Source organism: Natator depressus, chromosome 1, assembly GCF_965152275.1.
Source record: "Natator depressus isolate rNatDep1 chromosome 1, rNatDep2.hap1, whole genome shotgun sequence".
In the NCBI taxonomy this organism is placed as follows: Eukaryota; Metazoa; Chordata; order Testudines; family Cheloniidae; genus Natator; species Natator depressus.
The window spans coordinates 98245535-98272899 of NC_134234.1; the positions used below are offsets into that span (position 1 = coordinate 98245535).

The window sequence follows — 27365 nt, forward strand, 5'->3', positions numbered from 1 at the left end:
TCACAGTTATGTTTTAATAAAAGTCAGGGGCAGGTCACAGTCTCCCATGCATTTTCGGTTATTGCTTGTGACCTGTCCATGACTTTTACTAAAAAATAACCATGACAAAATCTTAACCTTAATCATAACCTAGTGACAGAGGATGTGGAAAAAGCTAATGTACTCAATGCTTTTTTTGCTTCTGTCTTCACGAACAAGGTCAGCTCCCAGACTACCGCCCTGGGCAGCACAGTATGGGGAGGAGGTGACCAGCCCTCTGTGGAGAAAGAAGTGGTTCGGGACTATTTAGAAAAGCTGGACTTGCACAAGTCCATGGGCCCGGATGCGCTGTATCCGAGAGTGCTAAAGGAGTTGGCGGATGTGATTGCAGAGCCATTGGCCATTATCTTTGAAAACTCATGGCTATCGGGGGAGGTCCTGGACGACTGGAAACAGGCTAATGTAGTGCCCATCTTTAAAAAAAGGAAAGGAGGAGGATGTGGGGAATTACAGGCCAGTCAGCCTCACCCCAATCTCTGGAAAAATCATGGAGCAGGTCCTCAAAGAATCAATTCTGAAGCACTTAGAGGAGAGGAAAGTGTTCAGAAACAGTCAGCCTGGATTCACCAAGGGCAAGTCATGCCTGACTAATCTAATTGCCTTCTACGACGAGATAACTGGCTCTGTGGATGAGGGGAAAGCAATGGACGTGTTATTCCTTGACTTTATCAAAGGTTTTGACACGGTCTCCCACAGTATTCTTGCCAGCAAGTTACAGTAGTATGGGCTGAATGAATGGACTATAAGGTGGACAGAAAGCTTGCTAGATCGTCAGGCTAAATGGGTAGTAATCAATGGCTCCATGTTTGTTGGCAGCCAGTATCAAGTGGAGTGCCCCAAGGGTCGGTCCTGGGGCCGCTTTTGTTCAATATCTTCATTAATGATCTGGAGGATGGCATGGACTGCACCCTCAGCAAGTTTGCAGATGACACTAAACTGGGAGGAGTGGTAGATACGCTGGAGGGTAGGGATAGGATACAGAGGGACCTAGACAAATTAGAGGATTGGGCCAAAAGAAATCTGATGAGGTTCAACAAGGACAAGTGCAGAGTCCTGAACTTAGGATGGAAGAATCCCATGCACCGCTACAGACTAGGGACCAAATGGCTAGGCAGCAATTCTGCAGAGAAGGACCTAGGGGTGACAGCGGACGAGAAGCTGGATATGAGTCAACAGTGTGCCCTTGTTGCCAAGAAGGCTAACGGCATTTTGGGCTGTATAAGTAGGGGCATTGCCAGCAGATCGAGGGACGTAATCGTTCCCCTCTATGTGGCATTGCTGAGGCCTCATCTGGAGTAGTGTGTCCAGTTTTGGGCCCCACACTATAAGTAGGATGTGGAAAAACTGGAAAGAGTCCAGCGGAGGGCAACACAAATGATTAGGGGGCTGGAGCGAATGATTTGATAGCTGCTTTCAACTACCTGAAAGGGGGTTCCAAAGAGGATGGATCTAGACTGTTCTCAGTGGTACCAGATGACAGAACAAGGAGTAATGGTCTCAAGTTGCAGTGGGGAGGGTTTAGGTTGGATATTAGGAAAAACTTTTTCACTAGGAGGGTGATGAAGCACTGGAATGCGTTACCTAGGGAAGTGGTGGAATCTCTTTCCTTTGAGGTTTTTAAGGTCAGGCTTGACAAAGCCCTGTCTGGGATGATTTAGTTGGGGATTGGTCCTACTTTGAGCAGGGGGTTGGACCAGATGACCTCCTGAGGTCCCTTCCAACCCTGATATTCTATGACAACAGATGGTGAGAATCAAGAGTGTCTCAATGGGGAATGGGAGAGATAGGGTAACAAAAATTCAATGTGCACAATTCTTAGCCAATCAGTAGCTGTAATCATAACTCAACACCTGCCTAGCCCTTGTCAGATGAAGTTCCTGTATGCATTACAGAAGAGGTGAGATCTGAGGAAGGACATGGACAATAAGTTGATATCTTTGTGGCTTGTGACTATGAGCTTTTTTCTCTCTGTATTACAGGTGCCACAGGAGAAAGTGGGACAGTACTTAAGAGAGAAGCAGACAATCAAGGCTCATATAACTAGCAAAGTAAAGGCAGGTGCCAACCTTTCATTAAGACAGGGAGGATAGGAAGCACAGAGCAAAACTGTGAAGGGTTTTAAAAGTTATAATAAAACTTATGTGTCCAATGCACTGGAAGAGCAGGAGCCAATGCAGAGAACTAAAGACGAGGGTGATCTAGTCAGAGAAATGTCTGTAGAACAAACATTTTGAATGGGCTTAAGGAGTCAAAACTGTAGCCGCTGAGGCCAAAGAAAGATTCTGCAGTAGTTAAGGCTTGATATGATCATGGCTTGGACAAAACTTTTGGCAGAGAAAGCAGAGAGGAAAAGTCAAATCACTGAATCATTGCACAAGAACAAAAGGTACAACTTAGATACAACCTGGATATGGAATCAAGGAGTCAAAAATGAAGCCATGGCTCCCTCCTCTCTATTGTTTCCAACATTTTCAAGGCCCGTCATGACCTAACCCCTACCTAGCTATCATTTCTTACACTATATTGAAAGATCAATTCCTGCCTCCAACACCCAGTTGTTGCATTTTCAAACAAGCACCTTCATGCATTCTTCTATGCTGCCCCCGACGCCTGAAAAAAGCTCCCCATAAACATCTCCAAAAGTAACCCATTATCCTCCTTCATAACATAACATTCCTTTAAAAAAATGGTTGCCTACCTCTCGTAACATGTTGCTCATGTTCATTCCATTCTAGGTGTGTGTGCTTGCCACATATACCGGTGCTGGAAGTTCTTCCCCCAGTGTATCCGTAGGGCTGGCCATTGTGGCCTCTGGAATGGCGCATGTATGCACCGGTATAAGGAGCACCACTGCTGATGCGCCACCCCCTCCCCCAACTTCCTTCTTGCCACCGAGAATGCCTGCGCCCTTGTGGAATTAGCTGTTACTATCGGCGGAGATGAAACCTTCGCCTGTTCGTAGCAGGCACGGAGGCTGGCAGTGATCCAGAAGAAATTCTCTGGGATGACACCGGGATCACTTTCATCCTGTCAGCCACCACCATTAAAAGCCTAGACGACCGACGCAGGGGCTTGGTTCGCTCAAGGTAGAAGGCTAAGGCCCGTCTGACATTGAGAGTATGCAGGCACCTCTCCTTGTTTGAGTTTTGCTGTTCTGGAAAGAACACTGTCAGGAAGATATCCTGGTTGACGTGGAAGTGCAACACCACCTTTGGTCTGAAGGCCAGTGGCGCAGCTGGACCTTGTCCTTGTAGAAAACCATGTGAGGGAATTCTGAGGGTATAGCCCTGATCTCGGAGACCTGTCTTGCCAAGGTGATCGCTACAAGGAAGGTGACCTTCCACGATAGGAGAAGAAGTGAGCAGGATGCTAAGGGCTCAAAAGGAGGGCTGCTGAGACTAGACAGGACTAGATTGAGATATCATGGGGGGGCTGGGTCCCGGATCTGTGGAAAGAGTCTTTCCAGTCCCTTGAGGAATCTGATTGTCAGAAGAAGCAGGTATTCCAGGATGGATTGCAAAGATGACTGCGTCGAGAGATTCAGACATCCAGCAAGTGAAGTGCTTCCACTTAGCCAGGTAAGTAACTCTAGTGCAAGGTTTTCTGCTTTCCAAAATAAGCTGCTGGACTTGTCTGGAGAAAGCTGGTTCCTCGAGGCTTAGCCATGTAGCATTCATGCTATCAAATGCAGACAGGTGAGATTCTTATACTGACGCATATGTGTGCCACTCTAGAGGGCGCTATGGCTGGCCCTATGGATACCAATGCAGGAAAAACTTCTGGCACCAGTGCATGTGGTGAGCACACACACCAAACATGGAATGGACATGAGAACTTTCTTTTTTTGTCAGGATGCCTACAAAAAAACTTGGTAACAGCTAAAATGCTGGTGTTCTGAGACCACAGCATATCATGCTGACCAATATTGTCTCACTGTTTTCTTGTATTCCCCTGTTTGTATGTATCCATTTGTTGTCTCTTGCCTTATATTTAGATTGTAAGTTCTTTGGGGTAAGGACTGTTTTTTTATTATGTGTTTGTACAGAGCCTAGCACAATGGGGTCCTGGTCCATAACTGAGGCTCTGAGGCACTACAATAATACAAACAACAGCGCTGTTATAGGCTTACATGAAATGGAGGATTCTGATGCTTTCCCTACTGACAGGCAAAGGGGAGATAAGGAAGAGCTCTGAGGGAAAGATCAAGAACTCAGTTCTGGGATTGTTAAGTTTCAGTAGATAGTTTGACATACAACGGAGATATCAAAGACAGTCCACAATGTTATATTTGATGAAGGGAGACAGGTCCAGAATAGACAAGTAGATTTGAGAGTCCATCATAAAGATGGTGGTCAAACCATGTTTGCAAATCAGATTACCCACACAAAAAAAGGGTTTAGAGGGAGAAGAGGAAAAGGAGCTGAGGATGGAACCCAAGGAATCCACACCAAAAGAGGAAGAGGAAATGATGACTGAAGGGTTAAAATCCATTGCTGATGTAATAACCTGGTATATGGATTTGTGTACAGGCCCAAAGTCCAGAGTTTGGTCACAAGGTCAGAGGCCTAGCAAATAGTGATTAGCTAAGAGAAAGCAGAATAACCAAAGATAACCTTGTTTTCATTAAGATGTCTGGTCAGCAAAACGCCAGATGCTGGGGGCAATAATTGTATCTTATTCAAAGTTGCAAATAGAACAAAGAAGCCCTGTTTCTGTTGTGTTAGTTTCTTCTGTAGGGAGATGTTCTTCCCACACATCCAACCTTGAGTTTATGAAAGATTGGAACATGTCAGTATAAGATATGGCCTCTTCCCATCTCCCTTTCCCAGGAACCAATGCCTGCCTTAAAACACAAATAAGCAACTTGAAAGACAATCTTTATTGCCATATACTTTCACTGTTTCTTTGCTTTTACCCCTAGATATGTATCTGTTGGAAAATCAAAGGAGCTACTTCATTCCTATGGACCCCAAATTGAATTCAATATGTATTCTATACTAATATATTTATTAAAGTACTAATTAAATGCTAAATGTTCCTATGGACCCCAAATTGAATTCAACATATATTCTATACTAATATATTTATTAAAGTACTAATTAAATGCTAAATGTTAATTTGTTAACACTGAGACTATGGGCGGAGACATTATGTAACCTTTTGACCATTGGCTACTGTGGTATCATGCCTTGCAACTAAACCTATCCGGGGGTGTGGGACTGCCTACCCCGTCACTTTCCCCACCCATGGAAAATCCATATATTCCATTGTAATCAATTGATTGACAGTGTCTCTTCGTCTAATAAGCAAGGTGACACTCCGTAAGCACTGTACGTAATAAACTCCTATGCTTGACTTCTACACAGTGTGGATTTATGTCCTTCAATGACCCAAAAAATCAGATTCTGAAGGAGTGATCCAAGAGGTAGGAGGGAAACCAGAAGAGGATGGAGTCAACAAAACCCAGGCATGAAACAATCTCAAGTGGAGAAGTATGGTCAACCATGTCAAAAGCAGCCAAATAGGCCAAGAAGGGTGGATTGATTTAAACCAAACCAATTTAAATCACAGACTTTAATCATGATTTAAATAAGCAAGCAGAAACCTTGATTTAAATAATCAATTTTAATCATGCTTTGCATTTGTACTTTAGTTATTTTCTTGGCTATCAATGATTGGTAATGATTAAAACAAGCTGGTTTACAGCTAAAATATAGCCTTACATTTGTTGCTTTTATTTCCCACGAACCAGGAGGATACAGTATATCTTTACCCATTTATTTGAGCAACTATATACATTATTTACATTTACTCATATTATTAATTTTATTAGGTTAGAAAATGATGAATGATGCATTTCTTATTTACTATATTATTATTATTTTTTTACTTGTGATTTCTGCCAAGCTTTATTTGGATGGAAATACTAATTCAATTAAAAATGCACAAACACAGCATTTCTATTTTTTTAATTAAATAAAAGCTACCTTAATTGTGCTGGCTACATAAGAAAAAAGTTTATAGGAAAGTTTTCAATGCAAAACATGTTTTGATAAACTAACTGATTTATTAAACAGAGGAAGCATTATCTGTAGTTAATTAACGAAACTGGTTGTTTGTGGTCACCATGTCCTTCAGAATTCTAGATCTGGTAGATCTCAACCTTTCACACCTAGTTTGTATTGATAGATTGTAAAAGGAAAGCAAGCTTACCTACTATTTCATCTCCAAATTGGTTTATTAACTTTGAATGAACTAGTCATTGAAGTGAACTACTTGAATACCCTGAAATAAAGAAAACAGTCTCTTTGCATCTGCAGAAGAGGCTACTGCTGTCAAAAGCTGGTTTAACAGTTTGACTTTCTTTAAACGTTGGCAAACATATACTGTTTAATATTTTATATTTATAAATATATAAATTATATATTTATAATATAAATTTAATATATATTTATATAATAAATATATAATATTTATAAATATTAAATATTTAATCTTTTATATTTAAAAGATTAATAGATTACAAAAAAATTTAGGCCTTAACAAATTCTTAATTTCAAATTTAGTTTTAAATAGTTTTTTAAAATAAATTTGCATTTAATTTAAATTTAATTTAAAAAATCATCAATTTTATCCACCCTGAGGCCAATGAAGATGGAGTTACCAGCATTGAAATTTGGCCAGAAAGTGTTCATTACAAACCTTGACAAAACCTTCTTAATTCCTTTCTGGAGACGAAAGGAAACAAACAAACAAAAAAAGGTGATAGTGTCTACTTTGGCTCCCCATTTTATCCTTCTTTGTTCTGTTTTTCTCAGTTGGAATGCAGTGAACAGACCGTTCCATGAGAACAGCCACCTATCTGCAGACCAGCACCAAATATTCTGTAGACCGTAGCTTGGGAACCTCTTTCCTATTCCCACTGTAATAGGCTCCTGTGGTAAAAATCTTGAGAAAAATAATCAGAAGAAAAGCGACCAATCCTATTTATCTTTCTCTATTTCATGCTCTTAACACTCAGGGAAAGGCTGTACAAACAAACTTAAATTGTTAGGCAGAACCCTTCCACATATAAAATAATATTGCTGGGTTTTTTTTCCTATAGAAAAGAAAAAATTAAGGATCAGGAAAATCAGAGAAACATTTTAAAAAGAAATGCAGAGAACAAGGAAAGCGTATCAGATGGAGAAAAAAAATGAGAAGGGGGAAGAGAAACATACTGAGCAGAAATTAGAATGGTGGTTATCATTGGCATTCCACATATTTTGCCTACTGGGAGAAATAACATGTAACACCAAAAATTAGGAATAAGCCACAAAAGTATATATTTTGGGAGAAAGTCCAATGGTTAGGGCACTAGTTTGGGACTTGGGAGACCTGAGTTCTATTTCCTGCTCTGTCATAAACCTTCCAGTGTGGCTTTCAGCAAATTATTTAGCCTCTGTGCCTCAGTTTTCCCATCAGTAAAATGGGAAGAGTACTTAAATTAGTATTTAATAGTGATTTAAGCTTTTAAATTCTATTCATCTTGACCAGGAGGAATTAACTCTAAGAGGTATGCTAACGTCTAGACAGGTACAGTCCAGGTGTTCTTAATGTGCAAGTGTTGAAGCACACAACCTTTGTTACAAAAGTATGGTAAACCTAACATTTTAAAGTTTATGCAGCTTGGCACACAACTCCAAGAGACGCATATTTACATTTCAAAATATTGTACATTATCATTATTTTTGTATCAAAACTCAATCTTCCTGTCCATCACATCCTGTTTAGCAATATTTCAATTACAAAGAAAAAGACAATGACAGGAAGCAGGAGACTTGGTGCTATACTAGTCTTATTAGGGTCCAAAAAGCAGCTAAAGAAAGCCCAAATGTTTTACATGATGCCCCGTGATGTCTTCCTTTAGAGGGATGATAGCGAGATCAATATATCAGATACACTGGCAGCAGAGGGACACCACTAGATAACTTGATACAGATGGAGAACAGAAGACAAGGATCCCCAGAGGAGCTGACTGCACAGAAGTAATCCAGACAAAACACAGCGAGTGCCCTAACAAACTCACAAGAATTTTGGACTGTTTTATTTCTCAGTAGGAAAAATCTAGATGCTAGAAAGAAATTAGAGCAATTTTACAGGGTACCATTTAAGTAGCAAGAAAGAACTAAACTAGGACAGAATGACAGATATTTTCTGGAAAAAATATTTTGAGAAACACCACAAAGTAGACTGGATGCATGGAACAACAAACCATCACTGCCCAAAAAAATAGTAAAGATAACATTCCAGAAAAAAACCTAACACAAATATATAGACTAAGAAGTCAAAACAACTCCCATCAAAAGTTCATGGAAACAGGAAGTAGCATTTTCAGCACTAAAATTAGGTTTAGTGAGCAGGTGCAAAACAAACTTGAATAAAAGCAAAATCCCGAAGTCATCTAGAGAGCTAAACATTCCTCTTTAAGATTTTATATTCTAAAGAAAGAAAAAATATTTATTGTACCATCAAAATGTCAAGTTTTATATTCATTTTCTAAATTGTCTTCCATAGACTAACTACTTAGTTCCTTTGATTCTATAGAACTACGTAAAGGAAAATTCTGTATTTGAAAGTTGATTGCAAATGAGAATACAATTTCATTTTCAGTATCTTAAAAAACGCAAATGAACTAATTATAGATTTATTAGATTTATTTACTAGAACAATTATAAATTTATTTTCTCCTATTATTGGCCGTGCTTTACAATAGTTTTACCTCAGACTTTGCATGTATAAGGTAACTTTCTGTAAAATGATTCTCAACTTAACTCTACGAAAGTGAGGCAGACAAATGAAGGCAGCAAGACTGGTTTTGAGTACTATCCTGCTAATTTATTCTGACTGAATTCAGAAATGTCGTCCAATATCACTAGAGTGTTTTAGTAACGTAAGAATTTTTTTTTTTAAAGTGAGTACTAATAAAGCTAACACTGATGAATTTACTACCTAATACCCACACAAAAATGCTATTGATTTATAATGAATTCCTTCTTTAATTAACACTATTCCCTTACATATTAAAACATGGAACGTGAATAGGGAAGGCTCAAAGCTGAGGCTCATCAGAGCAATGTCCAGGTTAAGGATGTCAATTGTTGGCATCTCTAACATGGTATGGTCATCTGCTTCAAATGCCTACCAACTTCCCTGTATGAATCATCTTCAACTCTGACCCAATGAAAGCAAGATGAAAAGACATGCCTCCCACCCCCAGTCAGTCACCTGTCCCTCACAGGCATCCTATCCTGTAATGCACCAAATTTGGGTCTGTCCAGACCACCATGGAGGAACATAACGCATTCAGTGGCCGCTACACTATCCAACAGATAGCACGAGATCAACTACCAGCCTTATATAAACTACATGCACAGCACTGGGTTAACTGGCTTTAACATACACATGCTTCAGAACTTATTTGAACGTATTAAAATGTTAAAGAGATAAATGTGCCTGCATATAAATCTTAAGCCAGGAGCTATTTTGCTTCCACAAGCAGAAAATAAAGGAACTCAACAGTGCCTACTACCCTGAGAGCGGCTAAGTTTTGAGAGCTCCTGAGCTATCTGGCTGCTTCCATCAGCTCTGCGGAACTGGGAGTTAGAAAGCCATCATTTACCTTTACTGATGTCTAAAACATTTTTTTTTTAAAAAACAACTTTATAGTTCAGCTATTTAAGCACATCAGCATGCACTATTTATACACTTAACTTCATAAAACTTTACATAAAAAAGTACTTACTTGGTTAGGCTATTAGCGAACTAACTTCTATCACCACAATATACTTTAGAAGATTCCCCCACACGCTTATTTCACTACCCTGCAGAGTTTTTAACTCTTCAGAGACAAGAGACTTGTGGAATTAGGAACTTCACAAGACGATAAGCGCTAAGGGAGGCAGCCTCCGTGACAGATAGAAAGAGTTATGAAAAACAGCAATAGCTAATGAATATTTTTTAATTTTTCAAAATCAGCTTATACTAGAGATGCCAACATTTACATATGAAGAAATTTTCAAGTGAGTTTCTAACTCAACTCAATTACAGACTTGGAACTGTGCCTCTGTAGGCTTGGCCAGTCAATTGGCTGGTCAAATAATGTCAACTGACTGGTCAACTAACCACATATTATTGGATTAAGGTCAAATCCTGTCATATATTCCAGAAAGAATGCCCTCATACAGGTGGCGGCCTACCTTTTTGATTGAATCATGGTGCCATCTGTTAGCAAACCTATTAAATGTCTTTATCGCTCACTTTACTACATGATAATGCCATCTGTTGGGAAAGTTGAATATCTTAACTGACTGGAATCTTCTAGAACAAACATATGTATTTATGTATGTGTATCTTTATTTGCATATCATGCCATCAATATACCTGGCAGTTTACAAAGCACATTAAACAAGTTAAAAGACAGGGTCTCTGCCCCAGACAGCTTACAGTCTAAACTGACTAAACAAACATACAGAAATTAACTCAGAAGGGAATGCGGTTCAGTCCTTAAACCTCCGCCCGCATTAAAAAGAAAAGGGAAAGAGACATTAACCTTCTTGAAGTGTTGGCCTGCTGCCTAACTAGCGTAAATGCACTTAATTACTTTTTTTTACAGCACTATTTGTGTGTTTTATTTAATTAATTTTTTCTTTTCTTTTGTTCAATCTTGAACAACATTCACATTTAAATGCTAACCAAACACTGTTAAAAATTGTAATAAGTATTCTTTCATGTTTTATAACTTCATTTCACTATGTTTTACATCTTTCTAAGTTAAAATAACTCAGTTGTTTTTTGTAATTAGGCATAAGTATTATTGTAAAGATTGAGGCCTAATAGGCCTATTTTAATTGTTAGCCTAACTGGTGAAAAGTGGATAAAGATTCATGAATTGTTAAAATGATCTGTTACATAAAACTGTTTAAGAAAAGATATGAGAAGACAGAAAGCCTGACCTAATTTAAACAGTAAGGGTCAAATGATACCACGCAAGGACTGTGTCAACATTATGACTGGTAAACAAGAGGAGCAGAAATCAATGAAACAAAATTCGTGTGTTGGAAATTAGACCTAACTGTGGACAAAAAATGAGAGAGGATGGAACTATTCCACCTATCACCTTTTGGGGGCCCTTAGGAAAAAAAAAAAAAGACTTTGGGGAGGAGAAATTTTTTTTTACTATCTCCGTGGCTATGGGAAAAAAACTGTTGGCGTGATACCAGACCTTGATACTCCAGTGGGGAAGCTTGACTTTCATTACTACACAAGTGAGGAACCCAGCCCGATACATGTGAGATCCCGCTCTCTTTTCCTGTCCCACATGTGCTCCTTTCTGCCCTGCCTCTGCCCCCCTCATCTTACTCCTGTCCTCCCTCTCTTGGCTTTTCACTTGATCTTGAACTGTACTGCACGGCACCAGCACAATGAGACGAGACTGCCTATCCTGCTCTGCTCAGCCTGTAAAGGACCAGTAAACAAGAGCGACCTGACTAATCACATGATGTCACTGACCAAGGACATGAGCTGGGGTCTAGAGAAACAGCTGTCATGGCCAACCTGCCAGCCCAAAGCATCTGTCCATGACTGACCAACCATCCTATATTCTGAGAAGACCAACGAAAGGCGTATTTCCCTCATATTTACTATCCTATCTTTCCTCTCCCTACTGTGTCTGTTTTGTCTAAAGCAGGAAAGTGATTATCATTCCCAACTTGGGTCTGGGAAAGGTAATCAGCGTGTCACAGCTAAATACAATGTGGAACAGATTGTTAAACATAAAGGGTTAACACATATTGCAAGTGACCATTCAAGGTGAACTGGGAAGTTAACACCTCTTCAGTCATAGGTTAAAGGTGGGTTAGTGGTTACAGATTGTCATAATGAGCCATAAATCCAGTGTCTTTACTGAGTCCATGATTTTTACTGCTTAACAAAGAACCTGACACAGTACTAACGTGGAGATCTAGAAGAATTCTTTCACCAACTCTGCCTCAAAGGACTCTCTCACAACAAAGATGCCACCACAATTGCCACATCCTCACTGACAATCAGAAGAAAAAAAGAATCATCTGACTGCACATGCCACAGTGGACAAAACCACATACTTGATCATTACATTGATTGCTTCAGGAAAAAATATTGCCTGAAATCCTTAACAAACATAACATCCATCACAATCTCTCTAACATTGAGAGGACTGCCATACAGTCACTGAAATCCAACCACCCAATAACGATTACATCAGCAGTCAAAGTGGGTGCCATGGTGGTCCTTGGCCGTGATGACTACATCAACAAGGCCAACTGACAACTCTCCAACACCACCGACTATAAAGAACTCAAAGACGACCCCACACCCAAGAATTTAAGTATATCATCAAATCCTTCCTGAAACAACCCCAAGAGAAACTCTCCAACTTCATCCCCCATGAAACCACCCCAATGACCTTCTACATGCTTCTCAATATACATAGACAAGGGAACTCAGGCAGATCCATTAGATCTGACCACGGCACTCTAACTGATGGAATGTCGGGTCTGCTAGAAATCATCCTCAAACCACTCACTACACAAAGGATCAGTTTCCTCCAGAACACACCTAACTTCCTCCAGAAACTCCACAGCATTAATAACTTCCCTCAGAATACCATGCTTGCCACCATGGATGTCAATGACCTCCCTACACACTAACATCCCTCATGACAGCATTGCAGCCCACCTCAAATATCCACAAAACAATGGAAAAACACAGTTAGCCACCCCAAACATGCTGCCAAATTCATCCATTTCTCCTCACCCGTAACATCTTTACCTTCAACAACAAATACTTTGTCCGAACCATGGGAACAAACATGGGTACTAGTCTGGCTCCCCAATATGCCAGCCTCTTGACGGGTGACCTCAAGGAAGAATTTCTGGACAAATGCACTACAAAACCAATTATATACCTGAGATACAGTGATATAATTTTTGTCCTCTGTACAGATAACCTAAACTCCCTCACAGATTTCCACCACAACTTTAACCATCACCATGCATCCATCAAACTCTCTCTAGAACACTCCCACGCTAGCATCAACTTCCGGGACACCATGATCAGCTTCAACAATGGAACTTTACAGACAACTATATACAAGAAACCCCCGGATCACTGCACCCAATTTCACAGATCCCATAACCACCCCAAACCTACCAAGCAATTTCTTGTCCACAACCAGGCACTCAGATGATATAAAATATGCTCCGAGGAGAAGGTCCAGGTTATACACCTTAATATATTTAAAATCATCTTCACCAAACAAGGACACTCCCCCAGAGAAGTGGATTGCATCATGGAAGGGGCCACACAAATACCCCGAGAGAACCTGCCTCAATACCTGGGAGGAAGACCTCCAACCACACATCCCTGGTTCTCATCTTCCACCACACAATGACACCCATACAGGGTTTCATTAAACAATTACAATCCATACTTGATGGGGATCACATCCTAAAGAAAATATTTCCTGAACCCCCTCTTCTGGCCTTCAAATAACCTCTCAACCTCTCCAAACTCATCATCAGAAGCAAGCTCCCCAAAGTCCAGGACCCACCAACTCCAAGAGGCATGAGACCCTGCCATGAACAAATGCAAAACCTGCCAACCTATCTCCACTGCTATGATGATCAGTACCTCCCACAACAGTCCTTTCAAGATCCATGCATCCTACACATGCCTCACATGTGGTGTACCTCTTCCAGTGCATCAAATGCCCCAATAGCAACAATGTGGGTGAAACCAATCAATAAGGTCAGGCTTGACAAAGCCCTGGCTGGGATGATTTAGTTGGGGATTGGTCCTGCTTTGAGCAGGGGGTTGGACTAAATGACCTCCTGAGGTCCCTTCCAACCCTGATATTCTATGAATCATGACTCTCTCAAATGAACTCACACATCAAAATGATAGAAGACAAACTCCATATCACCCATGGGTGAACATTTCCACAAAACAATCACCCATATCTGACCTCTCAATCCTCATCCTCAAAGGAAATCTCCACAACCCCTTCAAAAGATGAGCCTGGGAGCTTAAATTCATAACTTCGTAGGTGCTAAAAATCATGGACTCAAAGACACTAGATTGATGGTTTATTATAACAATCCATAATCCACTAACGCTCCTTTGTCCTGCAATTTCAGAGGTATTAACTGCCCATTTCACCTTAAATAGTCTCTTACGACATGTTAGCTCTTTATGCTAAACAATCTGTATTGTATCTTAGCTGTAACCTTGTATTTTAGTTGTGTCTCCTTCAACAGAAGTTGGTCCAATAAAAGATTGGACCTACCACACCTTTCTCCAATAGTCAGTCAATTTCAGTTTCAAAGCTCTTTGCGTGATTTTGATTCTTTTCCTTTTGTGTGTTTCAATCAATAAATTTCTAACCTCTGGCATTAATTTTATAGTGGGTTTGCTCTGGTATTAAGCAGGTTGAGATCTCTGTATACCAAACTTGAACTTTGTTTAACGGTGTTTAATGTTGGACAGTGACTGGTCACGTTAACACCTTTAATTCATTGGGTCCAATACTTCATCTAAATTAACACAATAGTATCTATCTAAAGCTTAGGCTACTGGAGACAATAAAATCTCACTTTTTTATTATTCTAATAAATAAGTGCTTTAAAATATTTGACCATTTTTCACATTATTTGACAATATCTGACCATTCAATTGACCAATTTTTTCTGGACCAAAAGCCCAACCTTGTGCCTCCAAAATTACTAAAATGAGATTTCACTTATTTCATTGCAATCACTGATACAAGCTTTAAAGGAATACACTACCTTGGCAATTTCAGGAAAGTAGCTATCTAAACTGGATAATGAGCTTTCCATTTTGCTTTGTTCATCATCTGCAATTACAAAATAGAAAATTTTAAAATTAAACAGCCATTAATAACTTCAGGAAAATGCTTTATTTCCAACAACTAGCTTATGACTGTATTTACTACTTCATCTACAATAATAAACGCTGATATCAATAAAAATAAAGAGCAGACAACTGTGTGCCATTGCTCCCTTGCTCATTTTGATCCAGCGACTTCTGTGTTCTTTCCTGTTCGTTGGAGGGTGTAAAGTAATTGTTGCAATTCCATAAGTGAGCAATTTGTACTTTCTTTTGCCACACGGACACCAAATCCTTTACCTAACAATACACACGGAGTTCAAGCCTAATTAAAGGAAGGGCTTGCGTACATGGGAAAGTTGCACCAGTATAAAACTTTCTTTTTCTTTTTTTTTCCAGCAGAAACTGTTTGTGTCCATAGATAAGTTGTCCTATATGTTCATCTTGCTACCTAAATCATAAAAGTCAGACTCCTTTCCAATTGACTTAACTATTTTGGAGGGAGATATATCAATGTAAGGTCCATGTGGAGGCACTGTCCTCCTGATATAACTACACCAATTCAGTTACTCCTCCCACTGCTATCCCACACTGCATCAGTTCACACCTGAAGCAACCTGTCTAGTTACTTGCGCACACTCCACTGTTCCTGGGTCAACTGGACTGGATAGGCCCCCTCCCATGGGCTTAAATGCTGCTTGAAGAGGCCAAAAATTTCTATTTGCGACTCACATTCCTTGCAAATGTATCATCACAACTACACTTAGGCCTCCATGCATAAATGGCATGGTCTACTGGGAACCAACTGAATTATATGATATAGCAGAAGGGATCATGGGAGTTTAACCTTAAGTACCAAAATCCTCTGAAAATTACCAAGAATGCATAGAGCCTAGCAATAGCCCTTGGCACCCTGCGTTACCCACACAGAGTGTAATGCACTTAAATACAGGGCTGTGCTGTGAGGATACAATGTGTTACAAATGCAGTAGCTTAAACAAGTTCATACACAGCAGTGCATTATTGATTTAGTTATACCATTTTAATTAAATCAATATAAACTATATTGGTGCAACTTTCTCATGTAAACAAGGCTAAAATGGCAAAACTCTCGTTAATTTCAAGAGGGCAGGATAAGGCCCGTGATCTCCAGTATTACGGGAAGTGGAAATGATGACAGCACTAGCTGCTAAGCATGACAAATCCTTACTTTAGGATTTTACCTACATCAATGTTGCCCAAATAAATTTATTTATTATATAATAACAATATTACTTACCTTCATGCGATTCTCCATTTCTTTTTTCTTGCATTGCAGCTTCAAAGTTTAGTTGGAGAATTTTGTTTAAAGTAGTTATCCATTCCTCCATTTCCAGTTCACAGTCTGCAGCGAGAAGGTAACTACTCTTGTCTTGCATCTTGAGTTCAAAAGCAAAACGTTTCACTTTGTTGTTCTACAATAAAATAAAAGGACCTTTCCATATTAGCCAAGTTTTTCCACCTCCCCTCTTCCTATAAACCAGGGGAGAAAACTGTCTTGCATAATGTTTTCTGTGGTCCACCTATGATTAAATATATATATATATATACACACTGCAACACAAGTGTAATTTTTTTTTAAGTTACAAAGCTTCCTTTTTTCTGCTGCTTCATCTTTGGAAAGATTTTTATAGTGTAGTGATGGTCTAAACCAGTGGTGGACAACCTGCAGCCCACAAGGGTAATCCAATGGTGGGCCGCCAGACAGTTTGTTTACATTGGCACAGCCGCCTGCAGCTCACAGTGGCTGCGGTTTGTCATTCCCGGCCAACAGGAGCTGGGGAAGCAGAGTAGGCCGCAGGAACGTGCTGGCTGCTTCTTCCCACAGCTCCCATTGGCCGGAAACGGCGAACCGTGGCCACTGGGAGCTGCATAACTAAATGCAAATGTAAAACTGTCTGGTGGCCCGCCGGCGGATTACCCTGACAGGTGGCATGCGGCCCATGGGCTGCAGGTTGCCCACCACTCATCTAAACACTGAAAGCAACTTAATTTACCTATGCTTTTGTTTCCTACCATCACCCTATTGGCGATTACATACTAAAAGCAAATGCAATGTACAAATAGATAGCACTAAAAATCTCAGTCTACAGGTATTTATTTAAATTGTGTGAATGTCTAAGTAATAAAATTCTTATGTAAAAGTTCCCACCTGTACGAGTGTCCTTAGATCAAAGTTCAGAAGCGTGAAACCACCTCGCTAACATTTTAGGTATCAGAGCCCTTGACACACTAGCAAGTTAAGACCGACAGGAGCGATCTGTTACAGTCATAAGTCTACTTTTTGAGTGCTCTCTTTTGGCTGTAACGTTCCACAAGCAACGTGTTGGGGAATTAGTCCTGCTTCCTCACTTCCCCACTCAATACAGCCTGTTCTGTAATTATAGCCAAGACTTCATATACTCTGTGGCCAGCTTCACCTGCATTCTGAAAAACAGCTTTGGATTCTCTGATGCAGCCAATTGGAAATTCTGTGGCTGCTTAATTTTAATTAGGTGCCTCTCCTCCTCCTTTAAGCAGTGTCCCTGTAAGTGCTTCACTTCAGGATGTGTGCACGCCCATGAACTCTTGATTTAGAGTATTGAGGCCCCAGTGAGATATCAACACTGCTTGGATAGAATGTGCTTGTTGAGGGTATAGATAGTTCCTAGGTCAGACTAGAAGACATCAGACGTGTAGTCTCCCTAAGGGTATCACAAATGTAGGGGCTGCCATATGGCCCACGAGTTGCAAACAAGCCTGTGCTGTGGTTTGCAGGCTGTGGTGTATTGCTGAAATGAGGCTGGACATTTGGCAACCTACCATGTGTAAGTATTCTCCAGCAGTGGAGAAGTCCAGAGTGGTGCCGATGACGTCTAGCTGTTGAGTGGGTGTGAGTACAGACTTTTTTGCGTTGAGCCAGAGGCCCAAGGAGTCAAACAAGGACGGGGCCTTGGTAGTTGCTATCTGTACCCTGAGAAATTAGCCGCCTTTCAGGAGCCAATTGACCAGGTATGGAAATTTGATTATTCCCAACTGGAGAAGATGGGCTGTGATAGCCAAAATAACTTCAGTAAAGACCCTTCGGGGGGGGGTGTGTGTGTGGAAAGGCCGAAGGGTAATATGCAATAATGGTAGTGTTCCCTGCTGTCATAAACATACAGCTAAGGGTATCATAAAATCCCTCCTTACCTGTAAAGGGTTAAGAAGCTCAGGTAACCTGGTTGGCACCTGACCAAAAGGACCAATAAGGGGAGAAGATACTTTCAAATCTGTGGGGGAAGGTTTTTGCTTTGTTCTCTTTGTTGGTTCTCTCCAGGTCAGCGAGGAATCAGGACAGGGAAAATATATCTCTCAAAGCCCTACTTGAACTGAGCATCTAGATTACAAAAATTGTAAGTAAAGCAAGGAAATGCGTTAATTTATCTTTAGTTTTAGCTTGTGAATTTTCCTTGTGCTAGAGGAAAGTTTATCCCTGGTTTTTTGTAACTTAAGTTTTGCCTAGAGGGAAATCCTCTGTGTTTTGAATCTGATTGTCTGTAAAATCAGGATGGAAGATAATTTTACAGGAGGTGCTTCTTTTACTTTTTTTTTCTTCTTTATAATAAAGTTCTGTTTTTTAAGAATCTGATTGGGTTTTTAGTGTCCTACGAACCCAAGGGTCTGGTTTGTGCTCACCTTGTTTATTTTCAAGCCTCCCAGGAAAAGGGGTGTAGGCTTGGGGGGATATTTTGTGGGAATAGGAACTCCAAGTGGTCCTTTCCCTGATTCTTTGTCTAAATCATTTGGTGGTGGCAACATACCTCAGTCCAAGGACAAATAGAAATTTGTGCCTTAGGGAAGTTTTTAACCTACGCTGGTAGAAATAAGCTTATGGCGTCTTTCATGCGGGTCCCCACATCTGTACCCTAGAATTCAGAGTGGAGAGGGAATCCTGACACCTGCCCACTAGGAAAAACAAGAAATACCTGTGTGAGGGGCGCATGGATATATGAAAACAAGCATCCTGAAAGTCAAGGGAGACAAACTAATCTTCTGGATCCAGCAATGGAATTATCACTGCTAGAGTTACCATTTTGAACCACTGAGAGTGGAAGAAGGTTTTTTAAGTGCTGAGGTCCAAAATTGGTCTCCAGCCTCAGCTTTTCTTGGGGATCAGAAAGTACCAAGAATAGAACCCTCTCTTGAAGAAGTCTAGTGGAAGAGCTTTGATTACCCCTACTGTTAGAAGAGATTGTACCTCCTGCCACTAGAAACCCTCATTAGAAGGGTCCCTGAATAGGGATGGTGAACAGGGTTGGAGTAAGGAAGGAGCTAAACTGGATGAAATCAGCTACAGGATCTATCTGTCTGAGGTGATTAGCTACATGGAAGGCAGAAAATGGGAGAGGCAATCCCCATAACAGTGGAGGGAGGAATAGTGCAGTGTAGAATCTGGAGAGGGAGATAGTTAGGACCCTTGACCAACAGGTCAAAACGGTCGTTTTGAAGACATTGCCAACTTGAAAGTGATTGTAGAAGAAGGTCCTTTCCTAGCGAATATGGACTTTTCTTGGACGTTCAGCTGGTCTCACTGGCTGGTAGTGGACTGGGCAAGACCACTGAGCCATCTGCCATCTACTGTACATTCTCTGTCACAGATGTATAGATCCTCAGAGATTGTAGTGTTGCTCAATAGTCTTCAAGTGTATGATGGGGCCTGTCTGTGGCATCACTGACTACGATTCCTTAAAAGGGAGGTCCCTTTGGTGTTTTGTGCCTTTTGGGGGAGGCCAGAGGACTGCAGCCAAGAAGCTTGATGCATTACTACTGCCATAGCCATAGGACATACAACTGTACTGGCAGCATCCAGTGAGAACTGGAGAGATGCTTTGGCAATTGTCTGGCCTTCCATTATGAGAGCTTGAAATTGTTCCATCTCGTCCTGTGGTAGGTGTTCAATAAAAGATTAAAACTTTAGATAACTTGTAAAATCATATTTTGCAACCAGGACTTGGTAATAGTCTACTCTGAACTGTAAAGAGGCAGAGGAGTAGCTTTTGTGCCCAAGAAGCGCCAGCTATTTCAGTTCCTTTTCAGATGGTGTCAATTGGGACAAATGTTGCATGTTTCATTTGTTGATGACCTCTATAACCAAGGAGTTAGGTTAGGAGAAAAAAATGCTCTGAGCACTGGGTGGAATATAGTATTTTTTGTCAGCCCAGTCACATGTAGGCGACATGGTAGCTGGAGTTTGCCATACTCTATGAGATAAGACCATTAGAGCATCATTGATAGGGATGGCAAATTTTGCCCATAGGAGATGTATGGAAAATGTCCAACAGGGAATGTTGGGGCTCTTATAGCTCCTCTAATAGAATCTGTAAGGTTTCTGCTATTCATAGTATAAGGCTTAAAAGGCCTTGAAATCATCAGCGTAAGATGGTGGGGAAAGCATAAGAGGCTCATCTGGCGAGGAAGAAAATTGTGGGAATGTAGGGTTTCTTTTTCCCCAGCTGGCTCTTGCTCTTCTGTAAGTTCCTCCTGTGGAGCAGGGTCCGAGGAGGCAGGTGTTGCTTTTGGCATGTCCTCTTATGAAACCTGTAGAGCTGGTTACAATATGTGAACCATGACTTCCACTAAGCCCAATCAGGTGGGGCATAAGGGAACAGGGCTGGAATCCAGGGTTACCCTTCCCAGGTTTGCTGGGTGTATCTCCAGCAGGGGGTTTCTTCCTCAGGATGCACCTCAAGGAAGGGAGTCACTGTTGTACATCATAGATCCAGAGGTAAGTTGATACCGGGGCAGTATCTCTTGGTATCTCTAAGCCAGCGGTTCCCCAACTTGTTCCGCCACTTGTTCAGGGAAAGTCCCTGCCGGGCCAGGGCGGTTTGTTTACCTGCCGCATCCGCAGGTTCGGCCGATCGCGGCTCCCAGTGGCCGCGGTTTGCTGCTCCAGGCCAATGGGAGCTGCTGGAAGCGGTGCGGACTGAGTCAACACAGCTCCAAGTCCCTCCTGTCAGCAAGCGATGGAGGGTGGGTATGGGAAGCCAAATAGGGTCCACACATCTTAAAGAACCTTCAGTTACAGTAAGTAACCGCCTCTTCTTCTTCAAGTGATAGTCTCTATATGGATTCCAGACGTGGGAGAGAAGCTCAGAAGAAGTCACAGTCTGTAGGATAGTACGTCCAACTGCCACAGGGGCGATGGTATAGTGAGTAGAAAAGGCATGGACGGAGGACCACATGGCCACCCTACAAATGTCCTGCCACGGAACGCTCGCAAGGAAGGCTGAAGTGGAAGCATGTGCCCGCCTGGACTGGACCGTGACTCCCAGAGGAAAGGGGGGAAAAACGTGAGAGAGAATACAGTATTCCTCAATGCAATGGGAGATCCTTTTGGAGGTGTTGCGAGCTGGGGACGTGGCCCTGGCAGCGCTCTGCAATGGTGAGGAAGAGCTGGGGTGCAGCATGGAAGGCGTGGGTGCTTTGGAGATAAAAGGTCGGTGCCCGACAGACATTGAGAAAGTGTAATGTGCATGCCCTGGGAAAGGTGTGCGGTTTAGCGTAGAAGACCAGTAGGTGTATATACTGGTTGAGGTGGAACAGGGAGGCCACCCTGGGTAGAAATTTGGGGTGAAGGCACAGGGAGACCTTGTCCTTGCAGAAGACAGTAAAGGGTGGGTCAGCCATCATGACCACCAGCTCGCTAACCTATCGTGCTGAGGTGATCGCCACCAAAAGCAGTACTTTAATGGAGAAATGGGTGAGAAAACAGGTCGTGAGGACTTCAAATGGTGGCTCAGTGAGGGCGGAGAGGATGAGATTAAGGTCCCAAAAGGGGGAAGGCTTCCATTTGTATGGGAGAGTGTTGAGAAGGCCGCGAAGGAATCAGGCAATAGAGTCAGATGAGCGAAGACAGAAAGCCCATCCACAGGGGGAAGGCAGGCACTGAGTGCCACCAGGTGGATGCAGACAGAGGAGTGGGCGAGGCCAGACTGTCGAAGGTGAAAAAGGTAGTCCAGAAGGATGGGAATGGAGACAGAGTCCAGAGAACAAAGGTGGCGATGTGCCCAAGTGCTGAAGCGTCACCATTTAGCTTGGTAGCAGGCTCTAGTTGACGGCCATCTGCTGTGAATGAGGATGTTGTGCATGGCGGCGAAGCACACCCTGTCTACAAGCAAGCCCCATCCAAATACCAGGCTGTGGAGTGGGGTGCTGCAGGTGGCCGTGCACCTGTGTGAAGAGATTCGTGAGGCAGGGAAGGGGGATGAGGAGGTAAGCGAAGAGATGGAGGAGATTGGTGAACCAATATTGGTGAGTCCAGGAGGGAGCTATGAGAATTACTGTCATGTGATTTCACCACACGTTGCGTAGGACTTGCAGGAGCAGGGGAATGGGCGGGAAGGTATAAGTTGTCCCCAAATCTGAAATGGTTGTGGGTGAGGACAAAGTCACAAAGCTCAGCCACCAGGTGTGCCGTGGTCTCATCAGGGATACTGTTCCTGATAGCTTGTAGTCCATCCTTGTGTGGAATATTGGTGTAAAGAGCTTCTACATCCATGGTGGCCAGGTTGGTGTTTTCAGGAAGATCACCAATGCATTGTAATTTCCTCAGGAAGTCGGTGGTGTCTCGAAGATAGCTAGGAGTGCTGGTAGCGTAGGGTCTGAGGAGAGAGTCCAAATAGCCAGATAATCCTGCTGTAAGAGTGCCAATGCCTGAGATGATGGGACATCCAGGCTTATAGAATACCCCTGGTCAGGGCTTGAATAGGGACTGGGAGTGGTTGGCTCACTACTAAAGCAATTTTTCCCTCTCTTGGTATTGACACCTCATCAGTTATTGGGAGTGGACCACATCCACCCTCACTGAATTGGCCTTGTCAACGCTGGTTCTCCACTTGTAAGGTAACCCCCTTCTCTTCATGTGCCAGTACATTTATGCCTGTATCTGTAATTTTCACTCTATGCAGCTGAAGTAGGTTTTTTACCCACGAAAGTTTATGCTCAAATAAATCTGCTAGTCTTTAATGTTCCACCGGACTCCTCGTTGTTTTTGTGGATACAGACTAACACGGCTACCGCTCTGATACTTGGCACCACCAGGTGAGGGAAGCCAGGATGGAGGCGGGGATCAGGACTGGCTTGCACAAGCGGTCCAACTGTAGGTTGCAGCCTTACCAGAGCCACAGCTGGAGGCAGCGCATATGAGGGTGGGTACATGGTATGACTGAGGTGAAGACCGCCACATGGCCAAGAAGGGAGAGGAACTGCCGGATGTGTGTACATGAACGGTGATGTAGTAGCATAATGAGCACAGTGAGGGAGGTGAATTGGCCCAATGGGAGAAAGGCGCAAGCCGTGACTGAGCCCCTATGAAGGTGAGTGTACAGGCAGGGTCGAGAACCAACTTGTCCTCATTGATGCAGATCCCCAGGCTAGTGAGAAGGACGCAGAGGGTCTGGATAAGTGGCAAGGAGGCAGTTGAGAGACGGTGCAACAAGGTGCCAGTTGTCCAACTAAGTGAACATGGAATGGCCTAGACGGCACATTTAGGCCACAACGACTGCAAAGACCTTCATGAAGACATGGAGAGGGGTGGCAATCCCAAAAGGGAAGACCCAAAACTGATAGCTGAAGTATCCCAATGTGAAGCGGAGGAACTTACGATGAGTGGGGTGGATGTCTATATGAAAATACACATCCTCCATAACGAGAGCTGCAAGCCACACACCATGGGGAAGGGATGGGATAACGAGGGGGAGTGTGACCATCCAGAAGCAGAACTTGCATATGAATTTGTTCAATGACCGGAGATCCTGAATGGGGCGGTGGCCACTCCCCACCCTCCCCCCTCCTCTGCACGTGCACACACACACCCCACTACCTACCTTCTATTGGACAAGGAAATAAGAAAAGTAGAAACCACGGCCATGGTACCAGCACGGGATGTGTTCTATGGCACTCTTCTGGAGAAAGGTATCCACTTCCTCTCAGAGGAGACTGCACTGGGAAGGATCCCCAGGGTTCCATGGGGCGGGCGACAAGGAAGAAAGGAGAAGAACCCTATCAGGTACCCCTGGTGAAAAACATCCAGCACACAGCGTTCGGCGGCGATCTTTCCCCAGTGGTGAGAAAACAGGGCAAGACACTCCCCAAAAACGATCTGAGGAGCCATGGAAGGGGTTGAGAGGGGTTCGCGGATCTCAGGGAAAGAGTCAAAAAGACTGCTTGGATGGATGCTGTTGGAAGGTGGAGGTGGCAGAGGTAGAATAGTGAGGTCGCTGTGCGTGCAGACGGTGGAGAGACGGCTCTTGCAAGCATTGAGGGTAGGGCTGGTCTCGGGACGAGGCAGCTCTGGTAGGGACCCGCGGTGCAGCAATGTCCTGGGGTCTGTTGTAGACGGGAGCAGGAGCAGTGCAAGTAGGGGATGGCTGGTGATTTGGCAGCGGCAGTACACTGCAGTCTTGGTAAGGATACCAAGTGCGCCAGTAGGGCCAGGCATATGGGTCACTGGGCATCAACAGCCCCTCAGGGGTAATGGAACCATGCCTTGGGGGAAGGGCCGTACACTGGCAGGTAGGGCTGGTTCTGGGGGTCCAGGCTACAGGAGCGTGCAGGAGAGAATGGGGAGTCCGGCTCAGGAGACCACTCAGAACTGGAGGACGGGTCCGGCAGAGGCCAGGCCGTCGGTGCTGCCAGCGCAAGACAAAGCAGAACAGGGCAGTCCTGGAGCAGGAGAGGTTCAGCCACCGGCAATACCAGTGGTGAGAGGTGGTGCAGAGCAAGATGCTGCCAGAGAAGGCAAGACTCATCCGAAGGAGATGGAAGCCTCAAGGCGACTGGAGACCCAGAGCGCTGAGGGGAGCCCATGCATAGCAGCATGAGATTGGCCATAAGTATCACAGGGAACAAGCGTCCCAGCGTGGGCGGAACTGGGCATGAAAGTCTGGATGGTCATGGAGGTGTTGACAGTGCCGGAGATGAAGGCGGCGAACTCGGTACCAATACTGGAGACAGTGCTGGCGGGTCACAGCAGTCCTTGGACTTTTCTCTATATGAGATTTCTTAGGAGAAGGAGCAGCTGAGTCAACACGCAACTTCTCACCTGACCTGGCGCAGCTTGGGATGGCAACACTGTGTTTAGAGATGGTCCCCGTCAGGGAGCCGCCCTTACGCCTGTGTGTTTCTTATGTGCATGGTGGGGTTTTGGCAGTTGTGTCAATACCGCTGGAAGGGCCCACGGAGGCACTCACCATCAGTGACAGGCATCACTCTGGCAGATCTGTCACTGCCAGATCCGATTATGTCTCCTCCACCAGGCGTTTGCAGGGGCGAAGTTCCCTAGCTTCCCGAGTTTGAGGTAGGAATGAGCAGCAGATGGAGCAGCTGGCACCAGCGTGGGCTTCACCAAGACAACAGAGAAAGCATTGGTGCTTGTCACTCACAGAGAAGGAGCAGGAGCACACAGCACACCTTTTGAAGCCGGCTTGCCAGAGCATAGGCCCCAGGATGCGGGAGTGTTCCACAAGGGGAAAAAAATCCAGCAGGGGAGATCTAAATGACTAAAAACTGTTAGACAACTATATACAACTAGAAAAACTATTTACAGAAGGAACGGACAAGAGCTCTCTTAGCAAGCTACGAGCACCGAGGAACAGGGGTTCTGATTCTAGCCATGCAGGAGAAAGAGGGAACTGGAGAAGCGTTGACCCCCACAGACTCAAAGGACACATCACACGGCTGATACATGTAACACGTGCCGGTCAACAGACACTACTACAAGCAGTTCCAGCTCTGGCACATGGCACGCATACACACCCACATTTGGAATCCACATAAAAAAGAAGATCTACGTTTATATTGACCGGGCTAAGTGGGATTGGAAGGACCCTATATTTGATGGAATTGGTTTATTGGGATTATAAGGACCCTGTATTTGACAAAATTGGTTTTCAGTAACCACTCATCATAAAGTCTAGTGTCTGAGTGGTGAGCCAAGAGTGCCTAAGGAGACTGCATTTTTGGCTTCTTTTTAACCAGTGTGGTGAGACAAGTTCCCTTTTTGTTACTGGCTTGGTTATAATCTAATAATAGAGTAACCACCAGTTTGTGATGAGTCTGACTGATTTCTCAGGTGTCTGTCCTGAATTTGGTAGTCTTAGCAGTGACCTACTGAGGCATAGTGACCCCAAATTTAATTGTACCTTCAGAACTTCAAGATCCAGACCTTTATTACTTCTATTTTACAAGCTCAAATCAGTGTGGTACCTAAAAGTCAAGTTCTGGTCTTTTCTTGTCGTACATTACTGTTAGTAATTAACATTTTGCAATCCAAAATCTCAAGTGCCTTCAGTTACATCTACCCAATTGTACGGTCTTCAGAGATGCAGCACAAGTGTGACTGATGGCAGAATCTGCTTAATTAACAGTTATGTTAATATATCAGCCAGAACAAAATTCACTTAACTTTCTCATAGCTGTGCTAGCTCTAAAAAGTTAACAGTAAAAACTTCATTTCTGTTATGAAAGTAAATAGATACAACCCCAGATAAACAGAGGCAGCAGCTCTTGTTGACTAACATGCTACCATTTTTTAAAAAGTCACTTTCTCGACAATGACCACAGTTTATGGCCAAATCCTATCCTATCCTGAGCTTTGCAGGTCACCAGGATATGAGTGAAGGAGAATAAAAATATATAAGCAGCTTTTTCCTCCCTCTTTACCAAGGATGGGGGAAGGATGCTGGGGTTCAGAGCCAGTACAAATACACAGCGCCTCCCTATAGATAACCCCTTCCCTCCTGCAAGATGCCCTAGAATATGCCACATTTCCGGATGTGTTCTTTTGGTCTGTTTTGTGGCAAGCATTGGGAGGGGAGGGGAAGAGACAGAGTGAAACAATTTGGGAGGCACTCTGAGGGGATCTTTGTAATGATTTCAGACACCTCTCAGTGGTTTTTAATCAGAGGGAATGACCTGGGCCTTAGTTTGCAGGGCATTAACCTAAGAGACTAAAAACAACTGACTCATTTGGGTTAGATTATTGGTATGTTTATTTAAGTGGTTAAACTGCATATACTATATGGGCCTACAGTCCATTTACTGCACAATTCACCGATCAACGTTATATATGTACTAAAGGAATATTTCATCTCTATTCGCAACATTTTTATACAGTAAATTGAAAAAACATAGCAGCATGGGCTCACCAAGGTTTTTCTCATTAATTCAACATAAGGTTAAAGCAGTTGAAATGTGCTCCTTACAAACTTCATAAATAAAGCAAACTTGGTTTTGATTATTTTAAGTTTGTTGGGTGTGCAACTCAACATTTTTAAAATTTGTGTTTTGGTTGCATCCCAAAGGCCATATTCAGGATTGGGGGTCCACTGTGGAAAGCA

The 27365-nt window shown here is 43.0% G+C and overlaps 1 protein-coding gene across 14 annotated transcripts in view; it reads right to left on the reverse strand.

Annotated features, from left to right (window-relative positions):
* Window positions 1–27365, reverse strand: part of DOCK9 (dedicator of cytokinesis 9) — a 328156-nt gene that overhangs the window by 169046 nt on the left and 131745 nt on the right. For all 14 annotated transcript variants that reach the window (XM_074962965.1, XM_074962958.1, XM_074962984.1 and 11 more), the window contains exons 8-9: window positions 16244–16418; window positions 14904–14971 (exon numbers count right to left, since the gene is read on the reverse strand). In XM_074962965.1, coding sequence (XP_074819066.1) covers window positions 14904–14971; window positions 16244–16418 — 243 coding nt within the window. The remainder of the gene's footprint in view (window positions 1–14903; window positions 14972–16243; window positions 16419–27365) is intronic.